At 40.3% G+C, this 27966-nt stretch overlaps 1 protein-coding gene across 3 annotated transcripts; it reads left to right on the top strand.

The window, feature by feature from the left end:
• The first annotated feature begins 835 nt into the window (after window positions 1-835).
• LOC125322416 (vacuolar protein 8-like) lies at window positions 836-26582 on the top strand. 3 transcript variants are annotated; one of them, XM_048296102.1, is made up of 14 exons: window positions 837-1513; window positions 4556-4675; window positions 5624-5743; window positions 6840-6959; window positions 11380-11502; window positions 12534-12616; window positions 13833-13958; window positions 14778-14823; window positions 15993-16126; window positions 20472-20600; window positions 22237-22351; window positions 23232-23366; window positions 24576-24701; window positions 25613-26582. In XM_048296102.1, exons 1-14 carry the CDS (start codon window positions 1288-1290, stop codon window positions 25732-25734), a joined length of 1725 nt encoding a protein of 574 aa, XP_048152059.1. In that variant the 5' UTR covers window positions 837-1287; the 3' UTR covers window positions 25735-26582. The 3 variants fall into 3 exon arrangements, with proteins under 3 accessions (XP_048152060.1, XP_048152059.1, XP_048152061.1); XM_048296103.1 differs by lacking the exon at window positions 24576-24701 and having other exon boundaries at window positions 836-1513; XM_048296104.1 differs by lacking the exons at window positions 14778-14823; window positions 15993-16126 and having other exon boundaries at window positions 838-1513.
• The last annotated feature ends 1384 nt before the right edge of the window (window positions 26583-27966 follow it).

Here is a 27966-nt window from a genome sequence, read left to right as displayed (position 1 = left end):
TCTTTTGATTTACCAGTGTAGGTAGGCTTATTTGTGACAAGTAGTATTTGTGTTTAGGAAAATTACATCAAGAGAAAAAACAACAGTTGTTGAACAGACCAGAGAGATTTGGGTCAGCCTGTTCATGAGTGTGTGGAGATGGGTGCAGAATAAAGGGTTGATTTTCAAACATGATTTATTTAGAAAATAAAGATTTATTAAAGGAGAGAGGCTGAAACTTACCAATAAATATATCAAATGCAGTAGTTAGAATAAATCCACCAAATCTATGAATAAGAAGTTAATTAAAGTGATCAGCATTCAGCAGACCTGTACCTGCAGGATCCCTAATTAAGGTAACCATGAATCAAAACAGTTTTTACTGGAACCCTCAATATTACAAATATCACTTCATGCTACAAGAGTTAAACCAGGGTCATTTGTAAAACTGTTCGGCCAAGGGTGGGCACATGCACCAGGCTGGTGAATTAAGCAAAAGGAGAAGTGATTGTTTTCCTTTTACTACCTTTTTCTGCATGAAAACCACAGATAATTTTTGCATCCTCCCATTGCTAGCTTATCCAGCCCACTCTGCAGGACTTGCTTGACAGGAGGAAAAGAGTGCTAAATTCATTTGGCCACTGTCTTTTTTTTTTTTTTTTTTTTTTTTGTTTCCCCCTGTTTTCTATTCTTGCTGATTTGCAAAGTCTCAGGTGACTGAGTTATGAGTTGTTTGTCCAACAGCTCCTTTGTTCTGATCTGTGCTTCAGCAAAAACTGGAAAAACCTGTTCACTTGCTCTTTTTATTTTTTTTAATCTTCCTCTCTCCAATTGGTAGCTGCAGATTGTACTCATGCAGACAAGGTGGTGCCTACCTGTCATGTGGAAAGCTGCCTTACAAAAACTGAGGTTGCGTTTTCCATTATCCCAGTTTTTCTAGCCTCATACAGGCTTTGGTGGATGCTCCATGACCTAAACCCCATCCGTTCGCCACGACATGTGTTTAGGTCATTATTTTATTTTTCTTCAGGCAAGGGGAAGGTGTTTGAGTGTGTCTCCAGTGCACTCCTTTTAAATAATAATTTATGAACTCTAGGAGATCTGCAGAAAACAGCCTTGTGAAATGTAGCTTTTTGGACACAGAAGCTTGTCTGCCTTACAGCAGCTGCACATGGTGTGGTGTTGGCATCTGTAAGACAGAAAAAACAGTGAGGAAGCAAGCTAGTGCAAAAACCAGACAAACTGAGAAGAAACTTTTCTTCCATCTCCTTCCTTTTCTTCTTGATTTGTGCTGCTGTTGGAACAAGAATGGGTCAGCTATGTGGACGATGCATGCAGCTCCTGCGGGACTTCATAGGCTTTGTTCAGAGGATGTCCTCTGACTTGGTGCAAGGCATCAAGGAATGCTTAACTCTGATAAGCAAGTGCTCATGCTTAAAACAAAACAGCTCTAAAACCAGACAGCTGTACAAGCCCATCCTACAGCCTCATGAGAGGGTGACAGCAGAGGAGTTTCTGCAGCATATTGAAACAGGTAAGAGGACTTGTCTTTTTCTAAAGCATTGTGAAAAAGCAAGGAGATTGATTTTGTGGGTTGAAGGTAGATTGCTGGCTGATCTGCTCTGGCATGGTATTGAGCAGCTTGGTGATGATGAGGAAAGGCCAGAACTACAGAGCATTTTCTTTGTGTACAGGACTCCAAGGGCTCGAGTGGTGCAGCAGTTGGATCTAGGTAGAAATGGTCAGTCACTCTCTTGCTCTGCCACCGTTAATACATAACCCATGTAAACGTGTTTCATAAAAGTGAGTCCTTCTAGAAATTAAAGTTACTCCTTTGAAGTCAGTCAAAAGGAACTGACCAAGCTGGACACAGGCTTTGCTAAGACTGGATGCTGAGCTGTGAGTGGGCAGATCACAATGTGATGTGCACAGCTGTGCACCTCTCTGTTGGCTGAACAATTGGACTTATGCTAGGGATGTCTGGGCTATACATGGGGAAGACCAAAGTCACCCTGGGACAAGCATTACTGCGCTCTCAGTATTCCAAGCAACTGTGCTTTTGTGCAATCGTTTTAGACATCAAGCTTAATCACAGTCATGGGATCCTGCTTGAATCAAAGTAGATTCATAACTCTTCATCTGTCTCCTTTCCTTTACAGGTTATCTGCCCAATTCCCCTGTTTTTCTATTTGTGATGTCTTGTTTGTCCTGTCCTAGGGTACATTATCAATAGGAAAACTTTTTTTTATTTCACTCCTACAGTCATCTTGGATGAATGTATTTTGTTGGTTGTCCAATCTAAAACCAGTCCTCATCTCAAGATAAAGGGTCATTGCTTGCTTGGTTTTGCTTTGTCACAACTAATTGGGTATATTGCTTTATGTTTAGCAGCTTTGGGCTAAAGCTACTACACAAAATTGCACAGGCTCCTCCTTTCATTTGTGTGAAGGGTGTGGAACTACCATCTCTTTACTTGCCTCTTTGGGAACATGAAACAATCTTGTGAGGGGAGCCAGAAGAGACATTTTTCCTTGGTGTGACATGGTTAATGGTGTTTGAAATTCTGTCATGGAACAACCTTTGGATTAATTGCTGTGACGCTGGTTGTTGGGAACATGTGTGAATTAACCTCAGCTGGTGTTAGCTGGTGTCATTATCCAGTGAATGTGGTGTGTCCTGTGCTGCTGATAAGGTTCACTGATTGTTGCACCTGTAGCACTGGTTAAATCCTGACATTCATATCCAGAATAGGGACAGATCTTTCAGCTTGTTATACAGTGGGATCTTCCAGAGCTGAACTTCTTCTTCCAAAGGCTAGCATGCTCCTGACTCTATAGGAAACTGTGTTGGCACTATCCCAGCTCGGTTGGTGGATGAGGTGTAATGAAGGGGAAGCCAGAATGGCCCCTTGTAGCAGTCACTGGTGCTCCCTGAAAAGACTAAGTGGATATTTTCTTGAGAGATCCTTTCCTCTCTGAGATCAGTCTTCAAAAGTCTGGTCTGTCATGGATCCTTGGGAGTTGGGGTACAGCAGCAGGAAGCCTAGAGTTTCTCTGACAGCAGTACACAGATGACAATGTGGGCTTTCAGGGAGGTCCCACTCTCCACGACAGGACACATACAGCCCCCAGGAAGCAGAACCAAGGTTAAATCTCTGAGTGGCCGAATCTTACTGCCTAGGCAAATGGAGGCAGGGAAGTCTCGCAAAGAGAACCAAGACACATCCCTCTTTAACACTATTGTATTTTATTCCAAGAGGGAGCAAGCCTATCCTCAGTTTTGAACAAAATATAATAACAAGAAGACAGTGTTTGGACAATTTGAGTGCAAGGAGAGACTTCATGGTTGATCATGACACTCATCAGTTAGCCAGGGCAGAAAATTTTGATATTTTAAGCAAGTGGAGATTTTGAGTGGTTTCGGCTTTATCACTCTCCCAAACAAAACCACAGATATGTGGAAGAATCAGATAGTCAGATTAAGGTTCAGATAGTGACAGGAACAGAATTAAACCACATGAAGAGATTTTTGTTTGTTTTCTCTAAAACCTTGCATACACAGGTAACTCCTTCTCTTTGTATTACTAATTATTAAATAAAATTGATCTTTATATGAAGCAGTTCTGTGACGCTCACTTTCCTAATCCTGAAGGTAGGAGTTTGCTAGTCTTGACATGTCAGCAGCTTCTAATGGCTTGAGATATTGGCTGTGTTTTGCACTGAGTCATGAAAGCTCATGCCCCTCACATCCCTCACATTTCTTTGTCCCATGGAAGGTAAAGTAGCTAGATATTTTTCATAGAGATATTTCAATCATTAATGCACAGCTGTTATCTATTGCCTGAAAATATATCTTATAATTGTGTGCTCCACCAGTCAATCATACATTACCTTTTTAACTCTGTTCATTGGTTCAATGTCCCGTTCATTTTCCTCTCTACTGCTCCATTCCACATATTGTATTGTACAGTGACTTACAGAAGTCATGCATGACTGCTATTGCTTGATGACTGTTTTTGAACATCTAGTTTATTCATAGGGGAGCTATCATACTCGAGAACAGGTAGACTCATGCTAGAAATTTGAGGCTGAGGCAAGCCTGTTTGCCGTCCATGTTGCTGTTCCCTTAAATCCTTTATTTCAATGCCCAAGACAGGAAACACAGCGAACTTCAGATGTGGTAAATTAGAAATACATACTCTTTCTATGGTTCTTAACTAAGAACACTGTGTTCAGTAGATAGATTTTAACAAAGATTCAGAAAAAGATAAATATTTTTATGGAGAACAAGAACACCTGCATTTATATCAGATAGCATAAACGTGTCTAAAGGTTGTAATTTATCTTGTTTCCAATCACTGGCTTTGTGAGCTTTACAAGAGGCATTGCCATGGACAGGTTTTTCCCAGTTCATCTATTGCTTCTGCCCATGGAAACATGAATAAAGAGAGATGGGCTTGATAGAGTTGTAGTACAAAAACCCTTATGTGTTTGATTGGCTGTAAATTATAATTTCTTTTTGTAAACTAACCCTTTTCAGATGTAATTGAGCCTGTGCTGTCGTTTTATATCTTTAGATTTTGAAATGTCTCCACTTGGAAAGGACCCTCTGGAAGCCTTGAGGACCTTATCCTTTTCAGAAAACCCAGGTTTACAGCAGTCAGCTGCCCTCTATTACTTGCATATGAGTCAGCACAGTAAGTTATCTCCATGCATTAGAAAATTTTCATGTAATTATAAATAAAAGTATTGTTTCAAACTGTGAAACTCCTTTTGATTTATTAAGCAAGTTTTTATTTTGCTTTCATGCGATGTTGTTTGCCCAGGAAAATGGAAAACTGTCATTGCCATGTAGGCAGAGTCAGTTCTGGGTTCTGCTATAAGGAGATATCTCTCATGATTATAAAAGACTGTTATTTATGAAATTGTTATACTTCTGTAGAACTCAGCAGAACCCAAAGTATTTAGAGTCAGTGTGTACTGAATCTCCTGAAAGCAACACAGTCAAATATGGTGAAAGGAAATGGACATAGTGACCAGTTAATATTTTATATTATATACTTTTTGAAAGAGGACAAAGCTCTAGAGGCCAGATTGTAGTGAAGATTTATGAAGGAAACGTTCTTCTTTGTTCCAGCTATTCTGTGGGAGCACTTGGCTCTTGAGGTAATTTGTTAATGGTTAGGAGTCTGCCTAGATATTCCAAATAAAATACCAGCTAGCATTTGGATTCTACAGAAAGGTAGAAATACTAGCAACAAGTGGGTTTCAATTTATTTATCTACTTGTTTATTTTAATTTTATTTCAAAGAGAGTATTCTGTCACTTGGTATGATTGCTTTATCCCATGTATTTTTTGCTGCATAAAAAGTGCAGGTAGCCACAACACAAGGACCTGCTGTGAGGCAGAATGAATTGTTTGGTAGGAAGGCACACTGCTTCCCTTCCCATGATGTTTTTGAAGTACTTGATTATTCAAAGCCTCTTCAGGAAACTTGCCCTGTTTGCTAGTAAAATTGGAATTTTAATGAAGATGAATACCATTCAGCCTATCTGTGGGAGCACCTGAGACTTAAGTCCATCAAGAGAAAAATGTGACTGTGGTGAACAATGGGACTCATGAATATTTCCTCTCATTCTTGCAGTGAACATCCCCCTGCCTGTGGAACATCTGGAACCCTTCTATGCCTTACTACGTTCTGCTGACCTGGAGGTGCAGCAGATGTCTTCCTTGTCCCTTGTCAACTTCTTGCTGGAAGGAAATAGTGAGTAATTAACAACACATCTCTCTTGAGGTAAAGAAGTATTTCTTCAGCCAGACTCAGGCAGAAGGAGGGCACATCTACACAAATCCAGATTCCTTTTTTTGTTCCTGATAGGACAAGTGTGAGTCTCTTTCTGACTGCAAGCTACATAGCTTCTGGTGGCGCCAAGATATATCAGATCTCTCCAGCTAGATTATACCATGTGGCAAGAGTTCTTGGATCTGTGTGCAAAGGCTGATAAATTATTCCCAGACCAGTGTGGGAATTCTATTCTCATTCGTGGATCTACAGCCAACAGTTTCCCTTTCGAACAACAGATATAGCTCTTAGAAATAAACTCTTTGTATGAGACAGTGCTCATTTTCTGGTTATTTATGAACTGGACCTTAGTCTTAAATTGCTTGCAGAGAAAAAAAAAAGAAATTTAAATTCTTAGTAGATTCACTTGCTTCTGTAACTAAAGGGGAAAACAGATTTGAGATAGAATCTGGGAGATGTGGAAGAAAAACTCCCCAATAAAGTTTATGTTGATAGACAGGGCATGAACTCACCACACCTCATCAACAGAGTCCTTGTGGCATCTACTACTGCACTCCTTGGCACCTGGGCCACAACAAGTATTCCATCCCGCAGTCCGTAACAGCAGAAGACAGGGTCAATCTTCAGCAAAGCTGGCCTTTTTCATTACATTTTTTTTAAGGATTTTGCTGCAAATAAGATCATGTCACTATTTACAAAGAAAAAATAATATTTAAAGGGTAGACCTCAGAAGAAAAAGAAAAGTCAGGGGGAGTCCTGACTAAATTGTGAACCTATTGGAAAGCTGCAGTTGCTCTTTCCAAAATTAACCTTATTTGGGACCTTCTGGCCTAAAACCTCCAAACATCTCTTACACTCTTTCATGCATCTGAAGAGGAATGAAGCAAACCAAGCTAGGGACTGAGAGTGGCTTTCAGGCTGTTTCCATCTTAGGTCTATTTTGTATTATCATAATGTGGATCTCCAAAGCAGTCAACGGATGATGTATTCTTTCCACAAAATCACTAACTGTTTACTTTTCTATTTGCCCTTTTTTTTTTCTTGAATTTATGAATAGTTGACAAAGAATTAGTTGTCCAAATGGGTTTACTTGAGCCAATTCTGGATCTGCTTGAGTCAGAGGATCCCACTGTCCAGTGTAATTCCTGTGCCTGCGTGATGACTTTGGCTGTTTCAGGTGAGTGTTCTCTTTGCCTTTAATCTCTGCAGTGAATTCATTCAACTCTTCCATCATATTTTAAGATGAAACAACCTATTTGCAATTGGTTTAAGAGTCCTAAGATGCAGCAGCAAGTTCTGGTATTCCTACATCATGAATTCAAGCTCTTGACATTCCAGTTATTTTTCTCAGTGTTTCTGACCTTCTTGCTCTTATGATTACAGACCTTTTTCCGATTTACATCCTAAATGTATTCATGGCCGGCTTATCTTAATTAATGTCTACATTGGCTTTTGTTTCAGTAGTTCTGTCTCTCTGATGTTTACGCTGATGAAGTTCCTTCATTTTAACTAGACTGAGAAAACCAAGCTCTTTTAAGACTCTTCTTGTAAGTGAGGCTCTCCATTCATCTTCAGAGTCCTTCTGGGTGTAAATGATATGTTCCAGGAATGGAACATAGCACTTGCGTGTACTGTATCATGATACCACAGGCCTCAGGCATTGTTACAGTCCCAAGATATAGATAAATGGTGCAGGAATTCTGTTTTGGATTCATCTCTTCTGAAAGAGAAGTCACCAGAAATGTGCAGTATTACAGCTGGGGTCTCACCTGTGCCTTTTATTGTGGCACATAGGGAAATACGTTTTTTGGTACATCTTATGGTAACACTTGCAGATTTGGTGATTGTGCCATGGTGATGTTGTCATCCTGCAGCTGACTTAATCACTTAGTCCTGCTCCTCCTCTGCTGCTATTTCCAGCAGACACCAAGTAATCAAGGCTCTACCACAAATGTTTCCAAGTGCATATCCCTGCATTTTGTACAGGTTTCATTCTGTTTCTGTTGCTTCAGTCTTCTAACTTGTCTGTTATTTGTAAAATATTCCAGTCCTCCACTGCACTGACAGTTCTACATTCACATCTTTGTATTCACTTTCTGGTTCAAAACAAGTACAGACCAGCCCTCATGGAATTCCATTTGTACTTTCTTCCCAGGTGGTCGTTCCCATTCAGCCAAACTTGCTGCCAGCTTGCAGTCAGTTTGTAACCCATCACGTACTACTTTCGTTTGTCATCAACTTCTGCTTAACCATGCATATTTCATATAATGATATTAATATTTTTCTGGTATCCAGACAGGTTAGTTCAGCCACAGTTACCAAAAGAAAGGTTATCATGTTAGTCTGTCTTATTCTACCTTGTGCAAACTCGTAGTTCTACAGTACAAATTGTGTACAAATCTGTAGAAAAGCCATGAATAACATTTATTTCCCTCCCTGTTGCATTTATTCTGCCAGCTTCCCTCTCCAGCATGGGAAGTTGCAGTCTGGTGTCCCAGAAGGCTGAGGGAAGCATGATGAAAGCGTTAATTTCTCATTTAGGTATTTATGTTGCAAAGGGGAAGTGGATAAGCAGGATCCAACCACATGAAAATGCTGATTTGCATTTTATCCCACCTTTTTGTTTTATTTTCAGGTTTTTAAACACTTTTCCCTTAGGACCTTGTTTATAAGCATTGTATATTATTACAGTCGGGTTAAGAATTCTACATACAACATAACTTTGTGTGGAATGCAAATTGCCTCTTTTAAATGTCTTAATTAGGCATGGCATCACTAAAATTTTAGGTACCTGGCATTAGAAGGACTTTCTTTGTGTACGGTCAGTGAAGTTAAGCCCCTGAAGATTTATAGAGAGATGTCCATTCACCTGTTTTAAACAGTCCATGGAGAAAGCGACTTGTTTGAGCACCTAAAGATGTTACTTAGTCCTGAAGACACTCTTACCCTTCTAGATGTCTTTAACCTGGAATATAGGGAACCCTGAGCTACTCCAGATCCAGTCCACCTTCATTCCCTGTGGTCTTCTAATGCCTTTGCACACTCCCTTAAGTGCAAATGTCCTTCTGAGCACAAGTACTCCAAATTAAGCACTCAAGGAGCTTTCAAAGCTGAACATAGGGTAGGCATTCCTGCACAGGCTGGATTGCTGCCTGGAAATCAGTGTTGAGGATCTCTGTCCCAGTTTAACCAAGATTTAAATGGGCTGGATCCATTTATTTGTTTTTCGGACTATATTTAGCTACCACAGCAATGAGACTAAAGCAATAGGCAATTCTCCAAGGTTTATTTTAATTTTAACTCACGGACTTGGATATTTTTAAGTGTCACGGACTCAGATATTTTTAAGTTCAGTCATATCCTTCAAGATAGCCATTTATGCAGAAAAGATAGGTATGGAAGCACAACCAAATTAGGAATATCCTTAGATAGCTTTAAGGTGACTAAAATTCTGCATCTAGGAATGGTCTCAATTCTGCTGCAACGAGCATGCAAGACTATGTGCAGAGTGAAGTTGTTTAGCGATGTTACTGCGGGTCGTGTGAAAACTGGGTTGTCTTCCTGCTGCAATAGGGAGCTGAAAATAAGAAGAGCAAACCAACCCATTCAGATGAAAATTATTTGGAGGTTAGTTTATTCCAATACCAGCATTTGTCCATGCAGCAAAACGACACATGCATATTTGCAATTATCTGCAGCTTTTCAATCAGTGAGTGAAACCAATCAGTTCTGGGATAAGAACTCAGAGTACTTCAGAACAGAACTAAATGTTCATAGCTTCAGGGTTTAGGGGGGCCTGAACATCTGCTTTAAGCTAAAAAAGGAGGATGCACTTACTGTAAAGCACATTCAAAGTTGTTTTGACTGGGAAATCTTTAAGCACACAAATATCAGAGAGTGGAAAGAAAGAATTTATAAATTAGTGAGTTATTCAAACACAGCTTGAGTAGATGTTGTTGATTATCCCACTTTAGAGTAGCATCTGAACACATGGTTTCCTTCTAAAAGCATTTGAAGGGGCATCAGTGGTTGCAGTGGCATCAGTGGAAGGACTGCATTATTTAAGATAAACAGGTGGTCCAGGAGAGAAACATGATCTACCGTGCCACATCTCTTACAGAGATGGTAATACAGTTACACATCTTGGTGAGATAGATTTGCCCATCCGGTCTGTCATCATAAACTGGCAAAACAAGTGTTCAGCCTCAATATCTGATAGAAGAAAGAATTTGCCCAAGTTTTGTCCAAATGTTCGTTATCCCTTTTCTCAAATGTAAGATTCTTTTCCACATTCACAAACATTCATGGAGTGTATTGTGTACAAGAATAAAGGAAGCAGCGATATCTGAATTCTTAATCTTTTTACCTCTGTTTTTTACTCAGCAGAGTAGTTTGCATCACACCAGACTGGTTTCCATCAGTTGGAGCCATACAAAAGACTTTCTCCTTCTACTGAGGAAAACAAAAGAATGATATATAGGCAAATTAGGTTAGAGAAAGGCTTGTCTACGAAAGGGACCTGAATATTTCACCAGAATAATAGCTTTCCACATGGAAAAGCTATTTTTAAATACATTACTCTTCCCAGAACATTTATTTTTCTCTTCTTTTTTTCCAGAATAAAAGTTACTTACTTGAGTATATACTCATAGGAAGACAGAAAATTACTTACCCCGGAATATTAAACTGATACTATCTGAACTATACTTGAATAAATATCCTGGATAAACTGTTTATGTCAATTTCCACTAGATAGGCTCCAGGTGTAAAACTAACAGCTTTGTTCTCACAACTCTCAAAGTTAATTAGCACCTAAAGACTTGATGTCATCCAAATACCTTTATCTTTTTTGCTCTGTCTGCTTCATGTTTCTCTCAGCAAGCTTCCACAGACTGGCCATTGTTTAAACTGTCGATAAATATTGTTAATTTTACAGCATTAAGTGTTACAGTTTTTCTTTTTTTTCACCAGCTTTTCATCCAAGAGTCTTAAGGGATTCTGCAGATCTTTTTTGAGTTCTCCTTGTACACCAGGATATTGATTACAACTGTACAACTTAATACATTCCTTAATACAAGGAGTCACCACCAAATCAGAGAAGCATCATCTTTTCAAATTCCAATATTTAAATCAAATTCTGTCTTTAGAAACCTCTGCATTATTTATAGCTGTCAAGTGAATGACACAGGGACATTCCAAAACAGAAACTGGCCCTGAATATACCCTACTAAATTAATTAAACCTTACCTGCAGTTAATGATATAGCTTTAGGTTATCACACTGTGAGTAGCTTGATCAGACATACCAAAGGTATGAAGCAAGTACAACACTTTGTTAACCTGTTTAAAGGGACTTAAGGATATTTTGATTATCCTAGTTACAAACCAAAAGCATTGAAGCAGCTGTGATTTATGGCTAATCCAGAGGTCATGAGTTGGTTTCTTTCCTGTTAAATTCTCTGAATTTTTAATAGTTTCCTTTGAGTATGCAGAGAAATCAGGGAAGGGAACACCAAAGAACTACTCCTGCTAGTTGTCCTGCTTGTGGTTCACAGTAAGATGGCAGTAAGTATTTCTTTCTCTGATTCTTTTCTCCAGAGTCCAACCGAGAGGCTATTGGTGCTGCTAGAGGAGTTACACCGCTCCTGTCTCTTGCCAAGTCCTATGATCCCAGAGTCCAACAAAATGCAGTTGGTGCTATTCTAAACCTCACACAATCAGGTACTTTCAGACTAATGGTTTACCTAAATTGCCAAAAGAAAACTCACTGATAGAAAAATAATCCAAAAGGGTTAAGGCAAGAATAAAAGCATATCTGTGCAACAAGTTATTTCCTCTGCATATGGCATTCATGTTGGTACTACAGGCTGATGATTTAAGTTTAGCTGATACGGGCCCTGTTTTGCTTAGTAGCAAAACAGAAAGACTTGATTTTCAACTCCAAGGGGCTAGTGTATGAATATTTAAATAATCAGTCAAAGAAATAGAAAAAAAAAAAACATTTGTTAAAGAAATAACTTGGCCTAAAAAAGTTAGCAGCACATTTGGTGTACTTTAAAGCAATCTCAGAAGCTTATCCAACAAAGTCGAGATTTAGGAACTTTTTGCTTGTTCTAACTCAATGCTGGAATATGCTAAGTATAACTATCATGGGTCAGACATTAAAGGCTACTGTAATACCTGCCAACAGCTTTGTCAAAAGCAGTACTTGGTCCTCTGCAGTTATATGTAGACTACCATAACTAACTCTGAAACAAACCAGCATTAAATCTCACCTACCAAGATGATACCATTGTTCCACAGAGCTAAATGATACAGTCATGAGTAACATCTCTGGACTCTGTATTGTGGAAGGAAACAGTTGGCAAGAACTTATACAGTTAGCTATTACATTTCTGGTATTACTCAGAATATTTTAAATAATTTCTTTTTGAAACACAGAAATCATAGTGAAGATCATACCTGAGGCTTTTCAGCTTCTCCAGCAATTTAGATTCTCAGAGCAGTTTTTAGCATAAAACCATCAAAAGCTTAATCAGACAACCTGCTAATCTTTTTGCTAAAATATCTGAATACTGCTGCATTACACAAGTTCTAAATTATATACTCTCCAGTCACACTGACTGGTATATATTTGGACAACATCAGCACTCTTCAGAACCCAAGGACTGTGCACATCCCTTTTGAATAGTGCTTCCAGATGAGACTGAGGGAAGAAGGAAGAGACTTTCACTTTTTCTTTTTAATGGCAGACAAAATCCAAGAAGTCCTATGCAAGGAAGGAGCCCTACCAGTTCTTGCCTTGCTGCTGGAATCTCCTGACTCAGAAGTCCAGGTATGACTAAAATAGGTCAGATTTTAAAACGGTAGCATTGTGACTGTAAGGAGAGCACAAACCACAGTATGCAGTAATGAAAATGGGGAGAGGAGGAAAGGTCTCTCTAATGAAGAGGAGAAACGTGTGAGAGCATCTTGGTGAAACTCAGCTCATTCAGATAATGTATATTAAAAGACTCAATTTGTCTAACTCCACAGGAGAAAGTTTATGACACAAACTTTTGTCTGCCAGCACACATTAATGCAGGGACAGGGTTGTTATGTGTCTACCTCCTTGTGTCTTTCGGATCATCAGACAAGTTGCAGATATGTCTCTTCCTCTGGGTTGTGGTTTTTTATTTTGTTTTGTTGGGTTTTTTTGGCATACGAACTTTGATCTTCCACTCTGAGCAATGTTACTAAGTATTCTGAGAAGACATAACTTGAAAAGATCTTTTTCTTGTTGTTGTAAATATCTGTAAATCTTCCTATTTTATGCCTATCACAGACACCTCTTTGTGATTCTGCACACTCAGCAGAGAGCTCATCTTGATGCAAAAGTATGCTGATAAATAAACTATGAATTAACTTGTACGCCTTACACCCTGCTAGATTAGATTGTTCATTCAGTCCTTTGAGTAGCACCGAATTGTTTTCTCCATCAGTTTAATTATCTCTATTCAGACTTTTTTAAAATATCTGAAGGGATGGACCCTCTGGAATTGCTTTCTGCAAACTCTTTCAGCATTTTTAGATTTCTCTGAGATTCACCTTAAAATTTCCATCTCTGTAGCTCAACCTGTTTCTTCTAATTATACCTCCCTAGTAATAGATACTCTTGTATGTGTAATCCTCCCTAGCGTTAATGTTTAGATCCTTTGGAAATTATCTTTTGGAATGCTAGGGCAATAGCTACATCCAGCTTCAGTAAATAAATCTAAACATATAACACAGTAGAAGCAGATGACCTAACTTAGGTACCAGCAGCAATGTCATTGCAGCAGCACAGCACATTCCCAAACAGCCAGGGTCCTAATGAGTTTGTACTACATGCCCCAGCAGGATGGCTGTAGTAGCTACAGCATGTTGTGTCTACCCCATAAATACCCTTAAGGTGAAAAAGCACTTTATTTTCATCAGTTTTAAATCTGAGCATTTCTCCAATTTAGTTATATTCTATTCAACGTATCATTACTCTGACCTCTCTCTCTACATTTTTTCTTGGTTCTTTGCAGTATTACAGCTGTGCTGCCCTAAGCAACGTGGCAGCCAATGTTCAGCACCACAAAGCCTTGCTGAGACCCAGTGACAGATTCCTGCTGCAGACACTTATCTCTCTACTATCCTCTCCTGTGGACAAGGTAAGGCTATAGCTTTCCCTTTGTGAAAAGACTTAGCATCCGAGCAGAGCTATAAACTTAGACTTCCAGTTTCAGCGTCACATCATTCTGTTCATCTACTGTACAGGTACCTATGCAGCATCTTTCCCATGAGAAAAGACACCTATAATAGAAAATGTATGGGTTCTACAAGGTCAATGTATGAAGAAAGCAAAGGGAAATTATTAAAGTTGTTCTACAGCCCTGGACACTTCCTTTAGACTGTGTGCTATTAACTTGAAACATCATGTGAGAAGTGCCCTGTCCAGGCTTTGTCTTTGATCATCGTGTCTGTGACAGAAGGTGTCTGACACATCTGTTATGCTACTTTTTTTTTTCTTTTTGGTATCTGGAACTTTTACTGTATGGCTTTGAGGAACAGCATCTTGAAAATTTTGCTTTGTTGGAAGCCACATCAAAGAAACTTCAAGAAACCACAGTTCAGGGTGGAGCCTGAAACTCTGTGTAGAAGAGAGGTGAAAAAAAGGCAAAGCAAATGGGACAATTTCTTTCCCTTCCTTTTCCTATAGCTTATCAGATGTTCTGAAATAATGCCAACATTTGAACTCTATTCTTCATCAACAATAGGATGACTGGTGCTAGGAGTTTGAAAAAAAATTCATCAAAACTTTGAAAAAAATCATGTGCCAAAATTTATTCTTGAAGATAATATAATAACTTGCTAGTGTTGTCATGTTTATTTTGTGTGCAATAGGCAAGAACATGCATTACTGAAACTGCTCTTTTTCCTCCTCTCTCTCATTCTTTTTTTTTTTTTTTTCCCCTCTTTGGCACAAGCAGGTTTCAAGCCAGGCATGTGTTTGCCTAAGAAATTTGGCTACCAGTGGTAAGCAATGTCTTGGAGATTGAAGAAACCACACTATTTCTTTCGCTCTCTGCCTTTCAGAGTGAGCACAGTGGGCTGGGAACCTTTCCTATTAAAAACAAAGAGACGCCCTCTTTTCTACCTTTTAACTGGATGTTAAAGGAAGAGGAAGGTGCAGTGCATATCCTTACTAAATCTGTCTTAGAGCTCCCAGGTAGCAAGGGGAGTATCTGGAGAAGGTGAGAGAGGCAGCAGAGGTGTTCTTAGGCTCAGAGCCTTAGTGAGTTGCTAAGTTTTCCTCCTTTCCATGTTTCCTGAGCATTAAACCCAATTAGGACAGACTGTCTCCTGAAATTGCTTATTGAGTGGGGACCTGTCTTCTCCAAGGCATGATTCTGTCTATCATTAAATGTAATTTTCTCCCATGCATTTGTCATCCTCTTAAAAAACCCTATCCTATTAAATGCCCAAGATTCATTTCTATGACATATTCAGGAGATGGTGGCAGAGGACTAATGCTAAAGCCCCAGACTCCAGGGGAGAGTTATTCACCTAGAAAATGTAGAGGTGCTTTATTTTCAAGCAATCACAACTCTAGAGCAGCTGAGAGTGAAGGATGTGCTGTGCTGCTGCTTGGCGTGTTTGAAACCCCCTGGGGTGCTTGACCATTTAGATCTGCCTCTCCATCTGCTGGCTGCTCTGGCACTGCCTTGTAGCGCACTCACTGAGGTTGCAGGGCCAAGTGGGGTATAACAGCTCAGTGGGATGGCTGGTCTCTCTCCTGGCTAACCCAGGCTAACTGGGTTAACCCTGGCTAACTCTGTGAAATAGGTGGTGCTTGGGAGGTCTTTCTGTTTGTGCAACAGAAGCTGCCACCTTCTTACCTGTCTTACGCCAGTGAGGGACTCAGAAAATTCCCCTCATTCTTTTTTTTGAGGTTCAGACGTGGACTGAGGGTGCCCAAATCTACATTCTGCCATCAAGCTTGTATTAATCCCTCACCAAAAGGAACCACAACAAATGAGGGTTTATTCTTATAACCAAACATCTGGCATTGCCCCATCCCACGGAGATGGGGAGGTCCCCTTTAATTTGATTACTGAGGCAACAGTCAACTGTTTGAGTCAGAGCCTGAATGCCTCCCTGCAGTGCTCTGAACCTCCCTGACCTCAGTTGTTTTCCCACACCAGCGGACATCCAGGCCGAGATGGTTGCTGAGAGCGTCCTGCCCAAGCTGTGCTCTCTCCTGGCCTCTGGCAGCGAGGACGTGCGTCGTGCCTCCATTGCTCTGCTCTGGATACTGTCCCAGCACCCTCCCAACCAGGTAGGGGAGGTCATTTCCCAAAAACAGAGGGGAAAGAGTAGTTCTGGCCACCACCTGGGGTAACACTCTGTTATGGCAAAACTGTCTATGAAATGCATTGTGAGAATGACCAATAGACGCTGGGAGAATTCTCAACCCTTCTCTGTCCCACCCAAAATAACAAGGCTTTGTTTACTGCATCTGCACTGTCACTAACTACCTGAGGAGCCGTCTGTTGCGCTGAGTGGGATCCGAAGGAGAGACCAGTGAGAGAGTAGAGGGGGAGATGGGTGTCAGATTCATTGGATATGCAGATACTGCCTTGCACTCCCTGCAACTCCCTCTAGTTCCTTCAGTTCCCAGACCACAGGTGTCTAGATAGGTGTATGAGGGGGAGGACATACACAGTACCATGAGAGACTGCCACCGTGGGGGCAGCCGAGGAGGTTATTTCTTGGCTACAGAGCTTCTCCCCACACTGAAAAGCAGAGAAACTAATTTAGAGCACACACTTAAAAATGCGTAAGTGCAGAATAAAGGGCAAATATACATTACTTACCTATATGGACAGCTTTATTCAAAAGTGCACTTGAAAAATACTAACGTATTTTGAATTAGCATCAAAACGAAAAGGGGGACTAACAGATTTTGAAATCCTGTCTATCTTTAGTTAATGCATTAGGACTTTCACTAGGACTGTGTATCCTCATGTCCTAAGTTATGGAATGATTCTTTTGCCCACGTTCAGGGTAAACACCACCATTAATAGTGCAACACTAGCAAATACATGAAGAAGTCATGTATTTAGAAATAAATTTAGAAATAAATTACAGCAAGTACTGACAAATTACTCTTGTTTTTAAATAAACCTTTTCTTTATGGTAATTAAAGACATCCTTAAGAACATAAATGTGAAAGGTTTTTGGTAAGTGTTTTAAACTAACAACAGCAATGGAAGGTAGTCAGGGGTTGGGTACATAGGGCAAAAATATGTGAGAACGTTTCCACATTGCTTCAAGCAGTAGTGACAGGATCTGAGTAGCCTCAGGTGGCCTTAGGTGCTTCTTGTGCCTGAAATACACTCAGCCTGATTGGAAATTTACTCTGGGTATGGAAAGCTTGGTGCATTACAGTTCAGTTGCCTGTACACAAACCAAAATTGCACCTCCAGTACCTCTGGGATGTGGATTGAGAAAATGGGTGAGCTCAATGCCTGCAAAGAAGCAACTAGCGCACAGAGCTATTTAAGGCACAATAGCTGCATGAGCACTAAACATCCTCATTGCTTGTCAAACTGCCTCATACAATCAAAACACAATTTGCTCTCAGCAATCTTACAATTGAGATGCATTAGGTTAGTTGAAGGCCATTTGCACAGTAAATACGTTATTCAGTATGAGACATTATGCTGAAACATGGTCCTCACTCACTTTTGCTTTTCTTGTCTCCAAACAACATTTACATTTTTTGTTCTCCCAGCAAAGATTATCCACAACTCCTTTTCTCCCTGGTCCTGAAACTTGTCTTTACCAGAGTTTCAAACCCCTGGCCACAAAGAGACATGGTTAGTGTCAGTGGGAACAAAGGCACTGGGAACTCAGCCTTGGTACACCAGTGGTAAAACAGCCCATCCTTCATGAGGGAAAAAGGTTCAGCAGCAGGAGGCTGGAAAGCAAAGCATCACCCTTGAGGCTTTATTCTCCAGTGAGAAGTATCTACATCTCTAAATTTGTTTTAGTGAGCAAACACGGCTGTCTCTGACTACTGAATGTTGCTGCTTTGTGCGAGCAAGCCCTGGGCACTCTGAGAAGAGGCTGACCTCTCTGTATTCATATCCTGCCTCTCCATCTCCATGCCTTTTCTGGCCTGTTTTTCAAGTCTTTTCAAGGTTTCTTTCTCCAACTCAGGCTGAATTCTCTGTGAGTGAAAGAGGGACTTCTCCATGGGAACAACTGTTGGAAAACAAACCACTGAACAAAGCTAACCTTTACAACCAAGTCAAGTGATGCTTGAATTATTACAAATGCTACCCAGGATACAATGGGGCAGAATCCATCTGCCCTTTTGTTACCATGAAGCAACCCCCCAGGAATGCTTCGCAGGAGCTCCTTGCCCTGCTTCAGCCCCCTTTTTGCAATCTCCTGATCAGGCTGTTGACGGGGATTCCCAGCAAGAGCTGGAAAACTTCCCTCTTGCGGGGGGAATTTTATTCAGATTTCCCAAGGACAGCCCAACCCTGAAAGAAAACAGTCTTTTAAATCAAATTCCTTTGAGCAAAAGACCTGGAAGTCAGGGTCTGTCTATTCCAGGTGGTGCCACTGACTCTCCACTCCAGGTACAAAATAACTTTGCCTTCCCTTCTTGCTAACTGGTCAATGGGATAATATTTACCTTGTCAAGAAATCCCTGTGTAAGGAGTGTGAGTGCAGCATTGCAACTGTAAGCACACTTGCTGCTGGAATGCTTTTGTTTTTTGGTTTGTTTTTTTTTTAATATTCTAGTCTTGGGAGAAGTTAGATCAATATCCATCTGAACCACTCAATCTATTTTTACTCACAGTTTTCTTGTGATTCTCTTGCACTGTGCAAGAGATTGAGCCAGGAAACAAAATCTGGATCTCATCTGTATTCCAGCCAAAAAAAGAAGTTCAGCAAAATTTGAGTACTGACACTTACTAATGTGGGTCCTAAATAAACAAAAGATCTTGGCAGGGAAGTCATTATATATTACAAAGTTCCTTTATAATGCATAGAAAATTTCGTCCTCCCAGGCTTTAGCAAATCAAATACAAGTATTGTAGTTGATGGGATTACATAGAAAAGAGGACATTTGGCCCAAAAGCATAGAAAACAGTCATCAATTGTAATTTAATTGGATTATCTAAAACTATATTATTTCTTCCTTTAAAGAGAAGGAAAAATAAGACTAAGGAAAATTTACTGTCATGTCTGCATATAGGATTCTTTAAATGCCCTGTGCTTAGGCATAGCACTGCCCTTTCCACTTATTTTCACATTATATTTTAGGATTGCTGGTTGTGACAGTGCTTAGAATGAACTAAGTGAAGATGTCAGCTGATATTAAAAGAAAATAAGATACACTTTTGCAATTTAACCTAAGTAAAAGAAAGATTCAAGTTTAACTAACTTTTAAAGACGTCTGCCTTTCAACACTGCTTTAGTGATCCTGATATTTCACAGGTTTCAGAATAATGTGATTTTTTGCAACTGTGTATAGGACCAATGATTTTTTTTATTCTGAACTCTCTTGCTAATGCGTCTTAGTTTCCAAGTAGCACAAATAATATAGTTCATTGTGAACAAACAGAAGAACTGCATAAAAAACTCCTAAATTCTTACGGGAAGGAGACTGAAAGAAAAAACACACCCAAGAGGAAATCTTTTGCTTTTAGCTGTAGGCCTAACCCAAAGTCTGTTGAAGTCAGGTTTCTCTTACACACAGCAGTGCCCCCTTAATCCATATTGTTATTGAGGTGACCACCTGTACAGTAATCCAGACTCAGATCTGATACTACAGGACAAGAGGTAATGGCTTCAAACTGAAAGAAAGTAGGTTTAGATTTGATATTAGAAAAAAAATTCCTTACTGCGAGGGTGGTGAGACACTGGAACAGGTTTCCCAGAGAAGCTGGGGATGCCCCATCCCTGGAAGTGTTTAAGGCCAAGTGGGGTGGGGCTCTGAGCAACCTGGCCTAGTGGAAGGTGCTCCTGCCCACAGCAGGGGGTTTGGAACTAGATGATGTTTAAGGTCCCTTCCAACCTAGGCCATTCTGTGATTCAATTAATATTAATGGTAATTGGAGGAAGACTACATTCAGAGAGACATACCCAGTAAAGTACCTCTAAAATATCATCAGACAGCAGAGACGCGTGTAAAGAAGATGTTGCTCAGAACATGTTTACTAAAGAGGTGCCTGATCTAAACATACAACCCATTATTGTAGCCGGGTAAATTGCTGAGGTACTCTAGGACGCACTGCTGCTGCTACTTCGCTGTGTACTTCTGCCTTTCACACCTACCTTGAGCACCTCTCCTTCCAGTTGGGATCACACATCCTTCCCCTGACTAGCAATGACCCCAGTGAGGCATTTGATGGAAACAAAAATAAACTACAGGACCTTAAAGACTTCAGCCTTCCATAGCAAGCACTCTATAGTCAGTGCCAGTCAGACCCCACTTTAGAGAAGCAGCACTGGACCCAGCCACATCCTTGGTTTAAATAAACAAACTAGTGCTCTTCTTGCAGAGCTAAATTCGATCTCTCCATAGCTCACTGCAAAGTCATGTTGTTTTGTCCATATTGGATGTAATTGGTTACGTAATTGATGATACTGGTTGCTCTTAGGACACTCTGGCATGTGCTGAGCTACTGCAGAGCCTGGGGACATTACTGGCAGCACATAAAACAGACCCTGTGATTGTCGGACATACTGCTTGCATCATCAAAAACCTGAGCCTTTCCAAAAACCATCAGGTAGGTACCCAATGTTTGTCATTGAACTATATGCCCTGTGAGGTTGCCATTGTGTTTATGTCAAATCAGCATTAAAAAAAAAAAAAAAAAAATCTGTGGGTAATTAATGTTAATGTAAAGTATATAGCAAATATGCCAATTTGCTGTATACTTTACACAAAATTGAATGTATGAACAAAAAGACCATAATGAAAGGCAGTTTTATTCATATTTTCCCAATACGAATAAGCTAATTAAAATAAGAAATACCTAATTTTTACTATGAGTGATGTGGTTACCTAATTTGACTGCATCATAGGTATAAAAAGTTCTTCTAGTAAGGACATTTCTTATGAATTAAAGGAATCCTTCAGGAAAATCTGAGGTCTGTTGTGAATCTTTATTTCCTGGCCCTCATGTTTCAGCTGCCCGTCATTGTGAAATAGAATCCTAGCTACTGATGTACATTTTGCCTCTTTGGCGAGATATTAGTTGTGCCAAAATTCTGTAAAGATCTATCTTGCTGACTTTGCTTCGAAATCCATATGCATATATGCACTTCCTTTCCCCTTGCCTTTTAAAAGTACCTTGATCAAACAGTACCACCAGTAGCAATCAATACTGAGAGAAAAACCCCACCTAAATCCTCGTTTCTGCTTCATCCCACTTCCTAGTACACACTTTTCAAGACTCAGTTCTTTTTTTGTTCTCTTTGTTCATGATCCAATTACTACTAGTTCCAGAGATTTAAACCAGCCAGAAGGAAAAGTATGGGTTTTTTCACTAAAATAAGAATTATATAAATTTTTAATAGCTGTGAAATCAAGTTTTGCAGGGAATTAGATTCCCTCAAACTCAAGGCCCACAGTAGGAGTAAAAATGGACCACTCGTTCAAAGTTTGACAAATATGCTTGTTTTTTTGAAGTATTTAAAGTCTGTGACATTATCCTGTTATCAGCTGAGAGCTGCTTCACCTTCATAAAGCTTTATAGTATAGAGAGTATCTAGCTCTCACTGCATAAGTGAATACACAGACATGAGTGGGAGTGCCAGGTTTCCAGGGTCTGTTCTAAGGAACGCTCCCTAAAACACTTCAGAGTCTTTGGTACAATAGGAAAAAAACAGTGCTGTTTTTATGCCAGCAGGACACAGAGCGTGGGAGCTTGAAAGGTAGCAGTCTCAAATCCATCTTGGACCTCTAAGCAGTAAGTTAAAAAACTGCAGCATAAAATAAGTGAGCACAAAAAAGGATACTCCCTTTTGTTGATAGGCACCTGAGCTCACTTTGGGAACCATGAGCAGCCTCCACTTATGGCCTCCCAGAGAGCTGACGACTTTGTGATTCAAGTTCACTAGCAACCAGTCACCTCCAGCCCGCTCATTCAGAACTCATTTCTTGGTCTCATGTGCTTTTAATCCAGGTCAGCACATGCTAAGTCTCCTATCTGTTTTCAACTCAGTCTATAAAATACTTATCTCAGTACAGGTGATCTCTGAACAATCCAAGGTGTTGTCACCTGGTTGTGGTAGATCTGGGAGGATCTATATTTCCATTATTGATGGTCTAGCCCTCAGTACTGTCGAGTACTTCTGAAGCCCCCAGACACCACTAAACCGTAATGGAAATGCTAAACATGAATCTCTCTCTTGTGGCAGAGAATCACGGAGAGCTGCTGTGTCGAAGGTCTCCTCCAGACCATGCTTTTGACCGACACTCAGGAAGACTCCCTTCGTTATGTGACATCTTGCCTTGCTGAGCTAGCAAAGCAAGGTAGGGCAGCAACCCTCCATGAGTAGCTGAATCAGAGAAGTGCACGTCCTTTATTAACTCTAATAGGAGATGGAGCACATCTGGACACACAGCCCAAGTCTTTCCCTTTAAATTCATTGTGTTGTAAGCTTCAAGAACAAAATACAAATCACTGGCAGGACCTGTGGGCTTCATTATCTGTGCTTTTGTTCAACTGCTTAAAATTCTTTTATTCTAAATTTTTTTGTGCTGAACTTTTCTGCTGTACATGGCCTGTCTACTTCTATTTATAACATTTCCCAGTTTCTTGGGGTGAAATAATTTTGCCATAGCAGAAACTAATATAAAAAAAAAGACTAAAATACACAGTAACCCTTTATCTTGAAATTTTTTGCACACGAATTTATCAGAGATACCAAATTTGCACTCATGAAAGGTACAGCACTCTTCATGGCAGAAAGGATGTGTGTAAATTTTCCCAATATGCCCCAATACTGGATATTTTCTGTCAAACAAGTCATCTCTTGTATCTGATGTAATGGCTGTGCAGCTGGCAACACATCACATTTAATTTTGCAAGCGGTGCCTGGTAGCTGCTGGACAGTCTGAGCCCAAAAGGCCAAGAGTGTATCTTGCAGATGAAGTGATTCATTCTTGCAGAACATAAAGCCAACAAAATATGAATCAAATCCACGGCCTTACCTTACTGAGAGCATAACCTCAGAACATGACCCTTTTTTACAACCTAAACGTACCTATTAACCAAATTCAGCACTTTTTTGCTTCTCCAGTTGCATAAAGGATTCCCTATTTCAGCAGTTTCTGGCAGACCTCTCACCTTTGTTTCTTTGACACTGGAGGTCCTGTTTACCAACTACTCTCTTACCTTTCTGCCTTCCAGAAGGAGCCATGTTACACATGGTCCAGTGGATGGACGAACCTTTGACAAAGTGCTTGGTGAGACTGGCTGGCCAACTGGAACATCCTGAGCCATCCTTTCATGCTGCCTCTGTCATCCAGCACATGATCGGTCACGGTAACTCACACAGGATTAACTATGCTTTGAAAGAGGCTTATGGCTGTCTGGAGTGAAATTAGCCTTTTCCCAAAGGAGTTAACTGTCAGGCACTGAACAACCTTTAATATTCCTGGATCACCCCCCAGTCTGGTCTCTACAAATTTATAAAAGTGCCTACAGTCACCCTTGAAATAAACCAGTCCTTGAGTGCATGAGAAAGTCCAGGGTTGAAAGTGGACCACAGATAAAGGTCTGATTCTTCAAGCACTGCCATTCTGCAGGGCTGGTCCATAGCCAATGCTGAGGTCCTTAAAAACCGCTTAAGTAGGAAGGTGGGAGACCATTAAGATACTACTCACCATGGGAGAGATGAGAACCTGTTACAGACAAGGGTCACTTCAGGCAAGGTTACATCTTTCTGTTCGACCACCTTTCTCAGTATGTAAAATGTGATGGCATTCCCTACAGATAGCAGAGGTTATGTTCCAGAATTTTAGATTAACTCTGCTCCCTAACCAGCAGGAGAAAAAACTCTTACTGAACCAAATCCTGCTTTTATAATTCTAGACTAAATTAGCAGGAGCAGTGAAGTAAAGTGGCTTTTAAGAACGTAGCCAAAACTTTTAAAGTTTCAGTGTGAAAGAATAAAAAAAGCATTATTTTTACCGGTAGAAAACAAACAGCTTTATGCTTAATATACATGTCCCATGCAGCTGAGAGCCTTTAGGACTTGCAAGAAAAGGGTGTTCAGATGATTCTTGCCATATTCTCTAGAAAGGTATGGTTAGATTTTAGACCTTAGACATAAGAAAAACTGAAATCTGTAGTGAGTCCCCAATAAGGGTAAATGCAAATCTGTTTCATTCTAGCATTGAGGATTTGCAACAGAGTAGACTGTCTCTCAGGTAGGGAGCAGAGTCCAACAGCACAATCACCTCATAGAAAGGTTCGTGTAACAGGCCAGCTTGTCTGTGAATCAGCAGGGCCCTTGCACAGGGATCAGGTTCCCAGCACAGCAGCCCACACAGCTTTTTATTTACCTAAAGTATCAGCAGTATTGTCAGAAGCTGTAGTACAGGGAATTACCTTGCCAGTCTTTGCAGTAATGTTGGTTTTATCTGAAGATGGATGAGTCATTATTGATCTTACAAATGTCGTTACAAAAATCAGTTTTCAAAGTGTTTTAAAGGCTTGTACTGATTTCCAGTGGTTCTCCCATTTATCCAGAAAAAATGATGCTTTTGTGGAAGCATCACATTGGAGAGATTCAAGCCTACCTCAAGAATTTTCTTACCCACCAAGAGGTCCGCTTTCAGCAGCTGGGCATCTCCACATTCTGCAGACTACAAGCAGGTACATCCTTCCTGCTGGGCTGGGCCCCCGGGGTGCAGCCAAAGCTGCCTGCACCCATCAGCAGCAAACAGGCACTGCTTTGTAACAGAGATCGCAGAATCACTGGGGTTGGAAAAGACCTCTAATATCATCGAGTCCAGCCACTGACAGTGGAAACTCCTCCTAGCTAGGGGACTAGCTCTGCTCACTTAAGCAAACAGAATAATCTCAATGGTGGCTGTTACGTCACCTGTTTTAAAGCAGCTGTTTAAGAGTATCTCCCAATAAAGGCAGGAGGATTTTGTTTGTTTGCTTTAAAATGAAAGGCTTTCTGAACAGCAGGGAAACAGGACTTCAGGTACAGATGCTTTTATCCAATATAAGAATTTTTGGCACTAGATGCAACCTAAAAGTTTTTCAAATGGGATTTTAGTTTATTTTGGTAAAGCAAGCAAATAAGGAAATCGCATGATTAGCTGATATTAAAGCTGGGAATTCTCACATTTTCATACTTAAATGTCCATTCCTTAATATTTTTCTGGGTTTGGTTAGTCTTCTTGTCTTTGGATAAAAGTTGAGTACTTATGAGAGTTATAATGTGGTAATAACTGTATACAGCACATATCTTTACATATGTAGAGCCAGAGCCAAAACCCTGCTATGACGTGATAGGCAGCTGCTGCATAAGGCTGAATTTGGCAACTGAGATTTATGCATCTGGATCATGAGAATTTAGCAGCAGTCTTGAATGGTTGTAGGGATGAAAACTGAATTTGTATCTGCTTTTTGTGGTAGAAGATTATTGTTCTGCCTTCCCTGTAGTAAGAACCACCAACCAACTGTATCTGACCTGAAAAATAGGCTTTCTATGCATCTGCATTAGAACACAGGGAAAGACAGCGAGTTGCCTAACATCTGTTATTCCTCTTCAGATCCAGAATTTTCATTAGCATTCGGAAAAAGCCAAATGGCCAAACTCCTTGAGCAAGTCCGTCAACAAACAGAAGAAACTCAAGAGCTCCTTAGGGCAGCTATGTGCCATGAAGACAGTTAATATTTGAGCCAAATGGCTTATGAAAATTTACCATATCCAAGGGCCTGAACTTTCAGAGGAAAGTTTTTATTGGTTCCTGTAATTTTCCTGCTACTTGCAGTTGCATCATACAAGAGAGATGTCCTGATAACAAGAATTGGAGCAGGTCAAAACACAATTCCTTGGACCATTTGGCTGGCTGCTTAAGTGTACTTGAGGACATGGTTACACTGAAAAGCAGCCGCTCTGCTTGGTTAACCTTCCATGGTTTGTTTTTGGTTTCCTCAACCCCCCTTCAGAAAAACTAGCACTGTATTAATGAGGTTTTATTCATGCAACTGGCTGATTCCACTGAAGAGGCATCTCTCAGATATGCAGGTGATGGTATTCATCTTCATTCTGTTTCTGTTCCATGTCCTGTATTTCAGAGCACACTCCAGGGACTTTAGAAAAGAATTGAATCAACCCATACTATAAAGGTAGAAAACTACGAACAGGTTACTACAGAAAGTAACTGCTGAAGGACAATTCAGAAAGTGCAAGAAATTTGTAAGAAACAAGAATGGGTGAAGCCTTACAGCTGATCCTTTTCCACACTATAGGCACTACTCTCCAGCAGAAGAGCAAAGGCACATTAAGGCAAGGAAATGTTGCACAGAGCAAGTGCAAAACACAGCAGGAAGCATGAATTATTTGTGTTTAAGTACAGAACTCTGTGTTCTGCAAATGTTAAATTATTTCCAAAGCTACTTGCAACAGGGGAAGAGTGAAAATATTTGGCAAAATTAGGAATTTTTTTGTTATATTTTGATATTGATACTTCATTTTAAAAGGAGTTAAAGAACAATAAAGGTAGTCATGTGTTTAAATTAAACTCATTTTCTTACATATATACTTCCCATGGGCAGGCAGATGTTCAGCCGTCTCCAGGAAAGCTGGGTTCCATCATGTGTAATGGTTACTTGGGAAGACACACACTGTAACTTCAAACATCCCCCCTGTCCTCCTCCTTCCCCCAGCTTTATATGCTTAGCATGACAATGTAAGGTATGGAATGTCTCTTTGGTCAGCTGGGGTCACCTGTCCCAGCTGTATCCTCTCCCAGCTGCTTGTGCCAACCCCAGGCTGGTGGGGTGGTGTGAGAGGCAGACTTTGTGCAAGCGCTGCTGACCAGTAAAACATCCCCGTGTTACCAACCCTGTGTTCAGCAGAAACCCAAAACACAGCCCCCTTCAAGCTACTGTGAAGAAAATTAACTCTACCCCAGTCAAAAGCAGCACACTGTCTTCTGAGGTGCTTCTGACCGTCATATAATTCTTATGCGCATGTAGAGCTTTAGAGCTGATACTGGTCACAAACATGGAATAAAAGTGAGATTTAAAAAATAGTTTAAAAAAGTTATTCTGTCAGTTAAGAGCTCAGTGTTCCATTTTATTGTGGCTCAAATCTGTGAGCTTAATTTTGGTACTTGGAGGAGGCATTTTTGATAATGATTTATTTTAATATCTGCAAGTTCTTTACAATGGTACTGTTTGGGAAAAAACAAAACAAAACACCACACCACCCCCCCCAAACAAACAAACAAACAAAAACCATGTAAAAGCAACCAAAACCACACTCAGTGCAGTAAAAAGGCCTATTAAAGTACAGGGTAGACAGAAACTTTGGATAAAGCGATAAAGCAATATGGCATTTTCAATATTCATGCATGACAGGAACTTTGTTTTGAAATTTCATGGGACAAACCATGTGCTCAGCTTTGTGCAGGTGGACTTACTAAAACAGAGGACTGACTGAAGGACAAACCTAGGAACAAAAAAAATCTCAAATTTCAAGCCACCTCTGTGGGTGTTTTTAGATCAGTTTCCAAAAAGAAACAGTGCAATATTACGTAATGATATTAGAATGTGTCCTGTATCTGTATTCTTAGGTATTTAATCGCAAACATTATTTCAAGGTCTTAGCAAGAAAGAAAATAACAAAGCATTCTTCATCAGGAATGAGGAGATAAAAGGCATGAAGCAAGCAGAGCTAATGGTGAGCAACGCAGCAGTTGTGATGTACTGAAATAACTTACCGAGCCTCATCCCTGTGAGTGTAGATGCTCTGCTGTGGAGGCGTGAGCATGGAGCTGAGCCTTCCCAGAGCACACAGCTCTGGGGGAAGGTCACTGCTCTGAACCCTCAGAACAGCTGTCTGCACCTGCTACACTTCTACCTCATGGAGTAGTTCCCCTTGCCCCTCATAGTAAAA

This window comes from Corvus hawaiiensis, chromosome 3 (genome assembly GCF_020740725.1).
Source record: "Corvus hawaiiensis isolate bCorHaw1 chromosome 3, bCorHaw1.pri.cur, whole genome shotgun sequence".
NCBI lineage: Eukaryota > Metazoa > Chordata > Aves > Passeriformes > Corvidae > Corvus > Corvus hawaiiensis.
This window is presented reverse-complemented; position numbering and strand designations above follow the sequence as displayed.

Excerpts from the sequence above, each read along its gene's own strand:
- LOC125322416 (XM_048296102.1), top strand. The coding sequence starts at position 1,288 with ATGGGTCAGCTATGTGGACGATGCATGCAGCTCCTGCGGGACTTCATA. Across the intron at positions 13,959-14,777 it reads TATCCTCTCCTGTGGACAAG|GTTTCAAGCCAGGCATGTGT; the intron begins GTAAGGCTATAG and ends TGGCACAAGCAG. Across the intron at positions 24,702-25,612 it reads ATTCTGCAGACTACAAGCAG|ATCCAGAATTTTCATTAGCA; the intron begins GTACATCCTTCC and ends ATTCCTCTTCAG.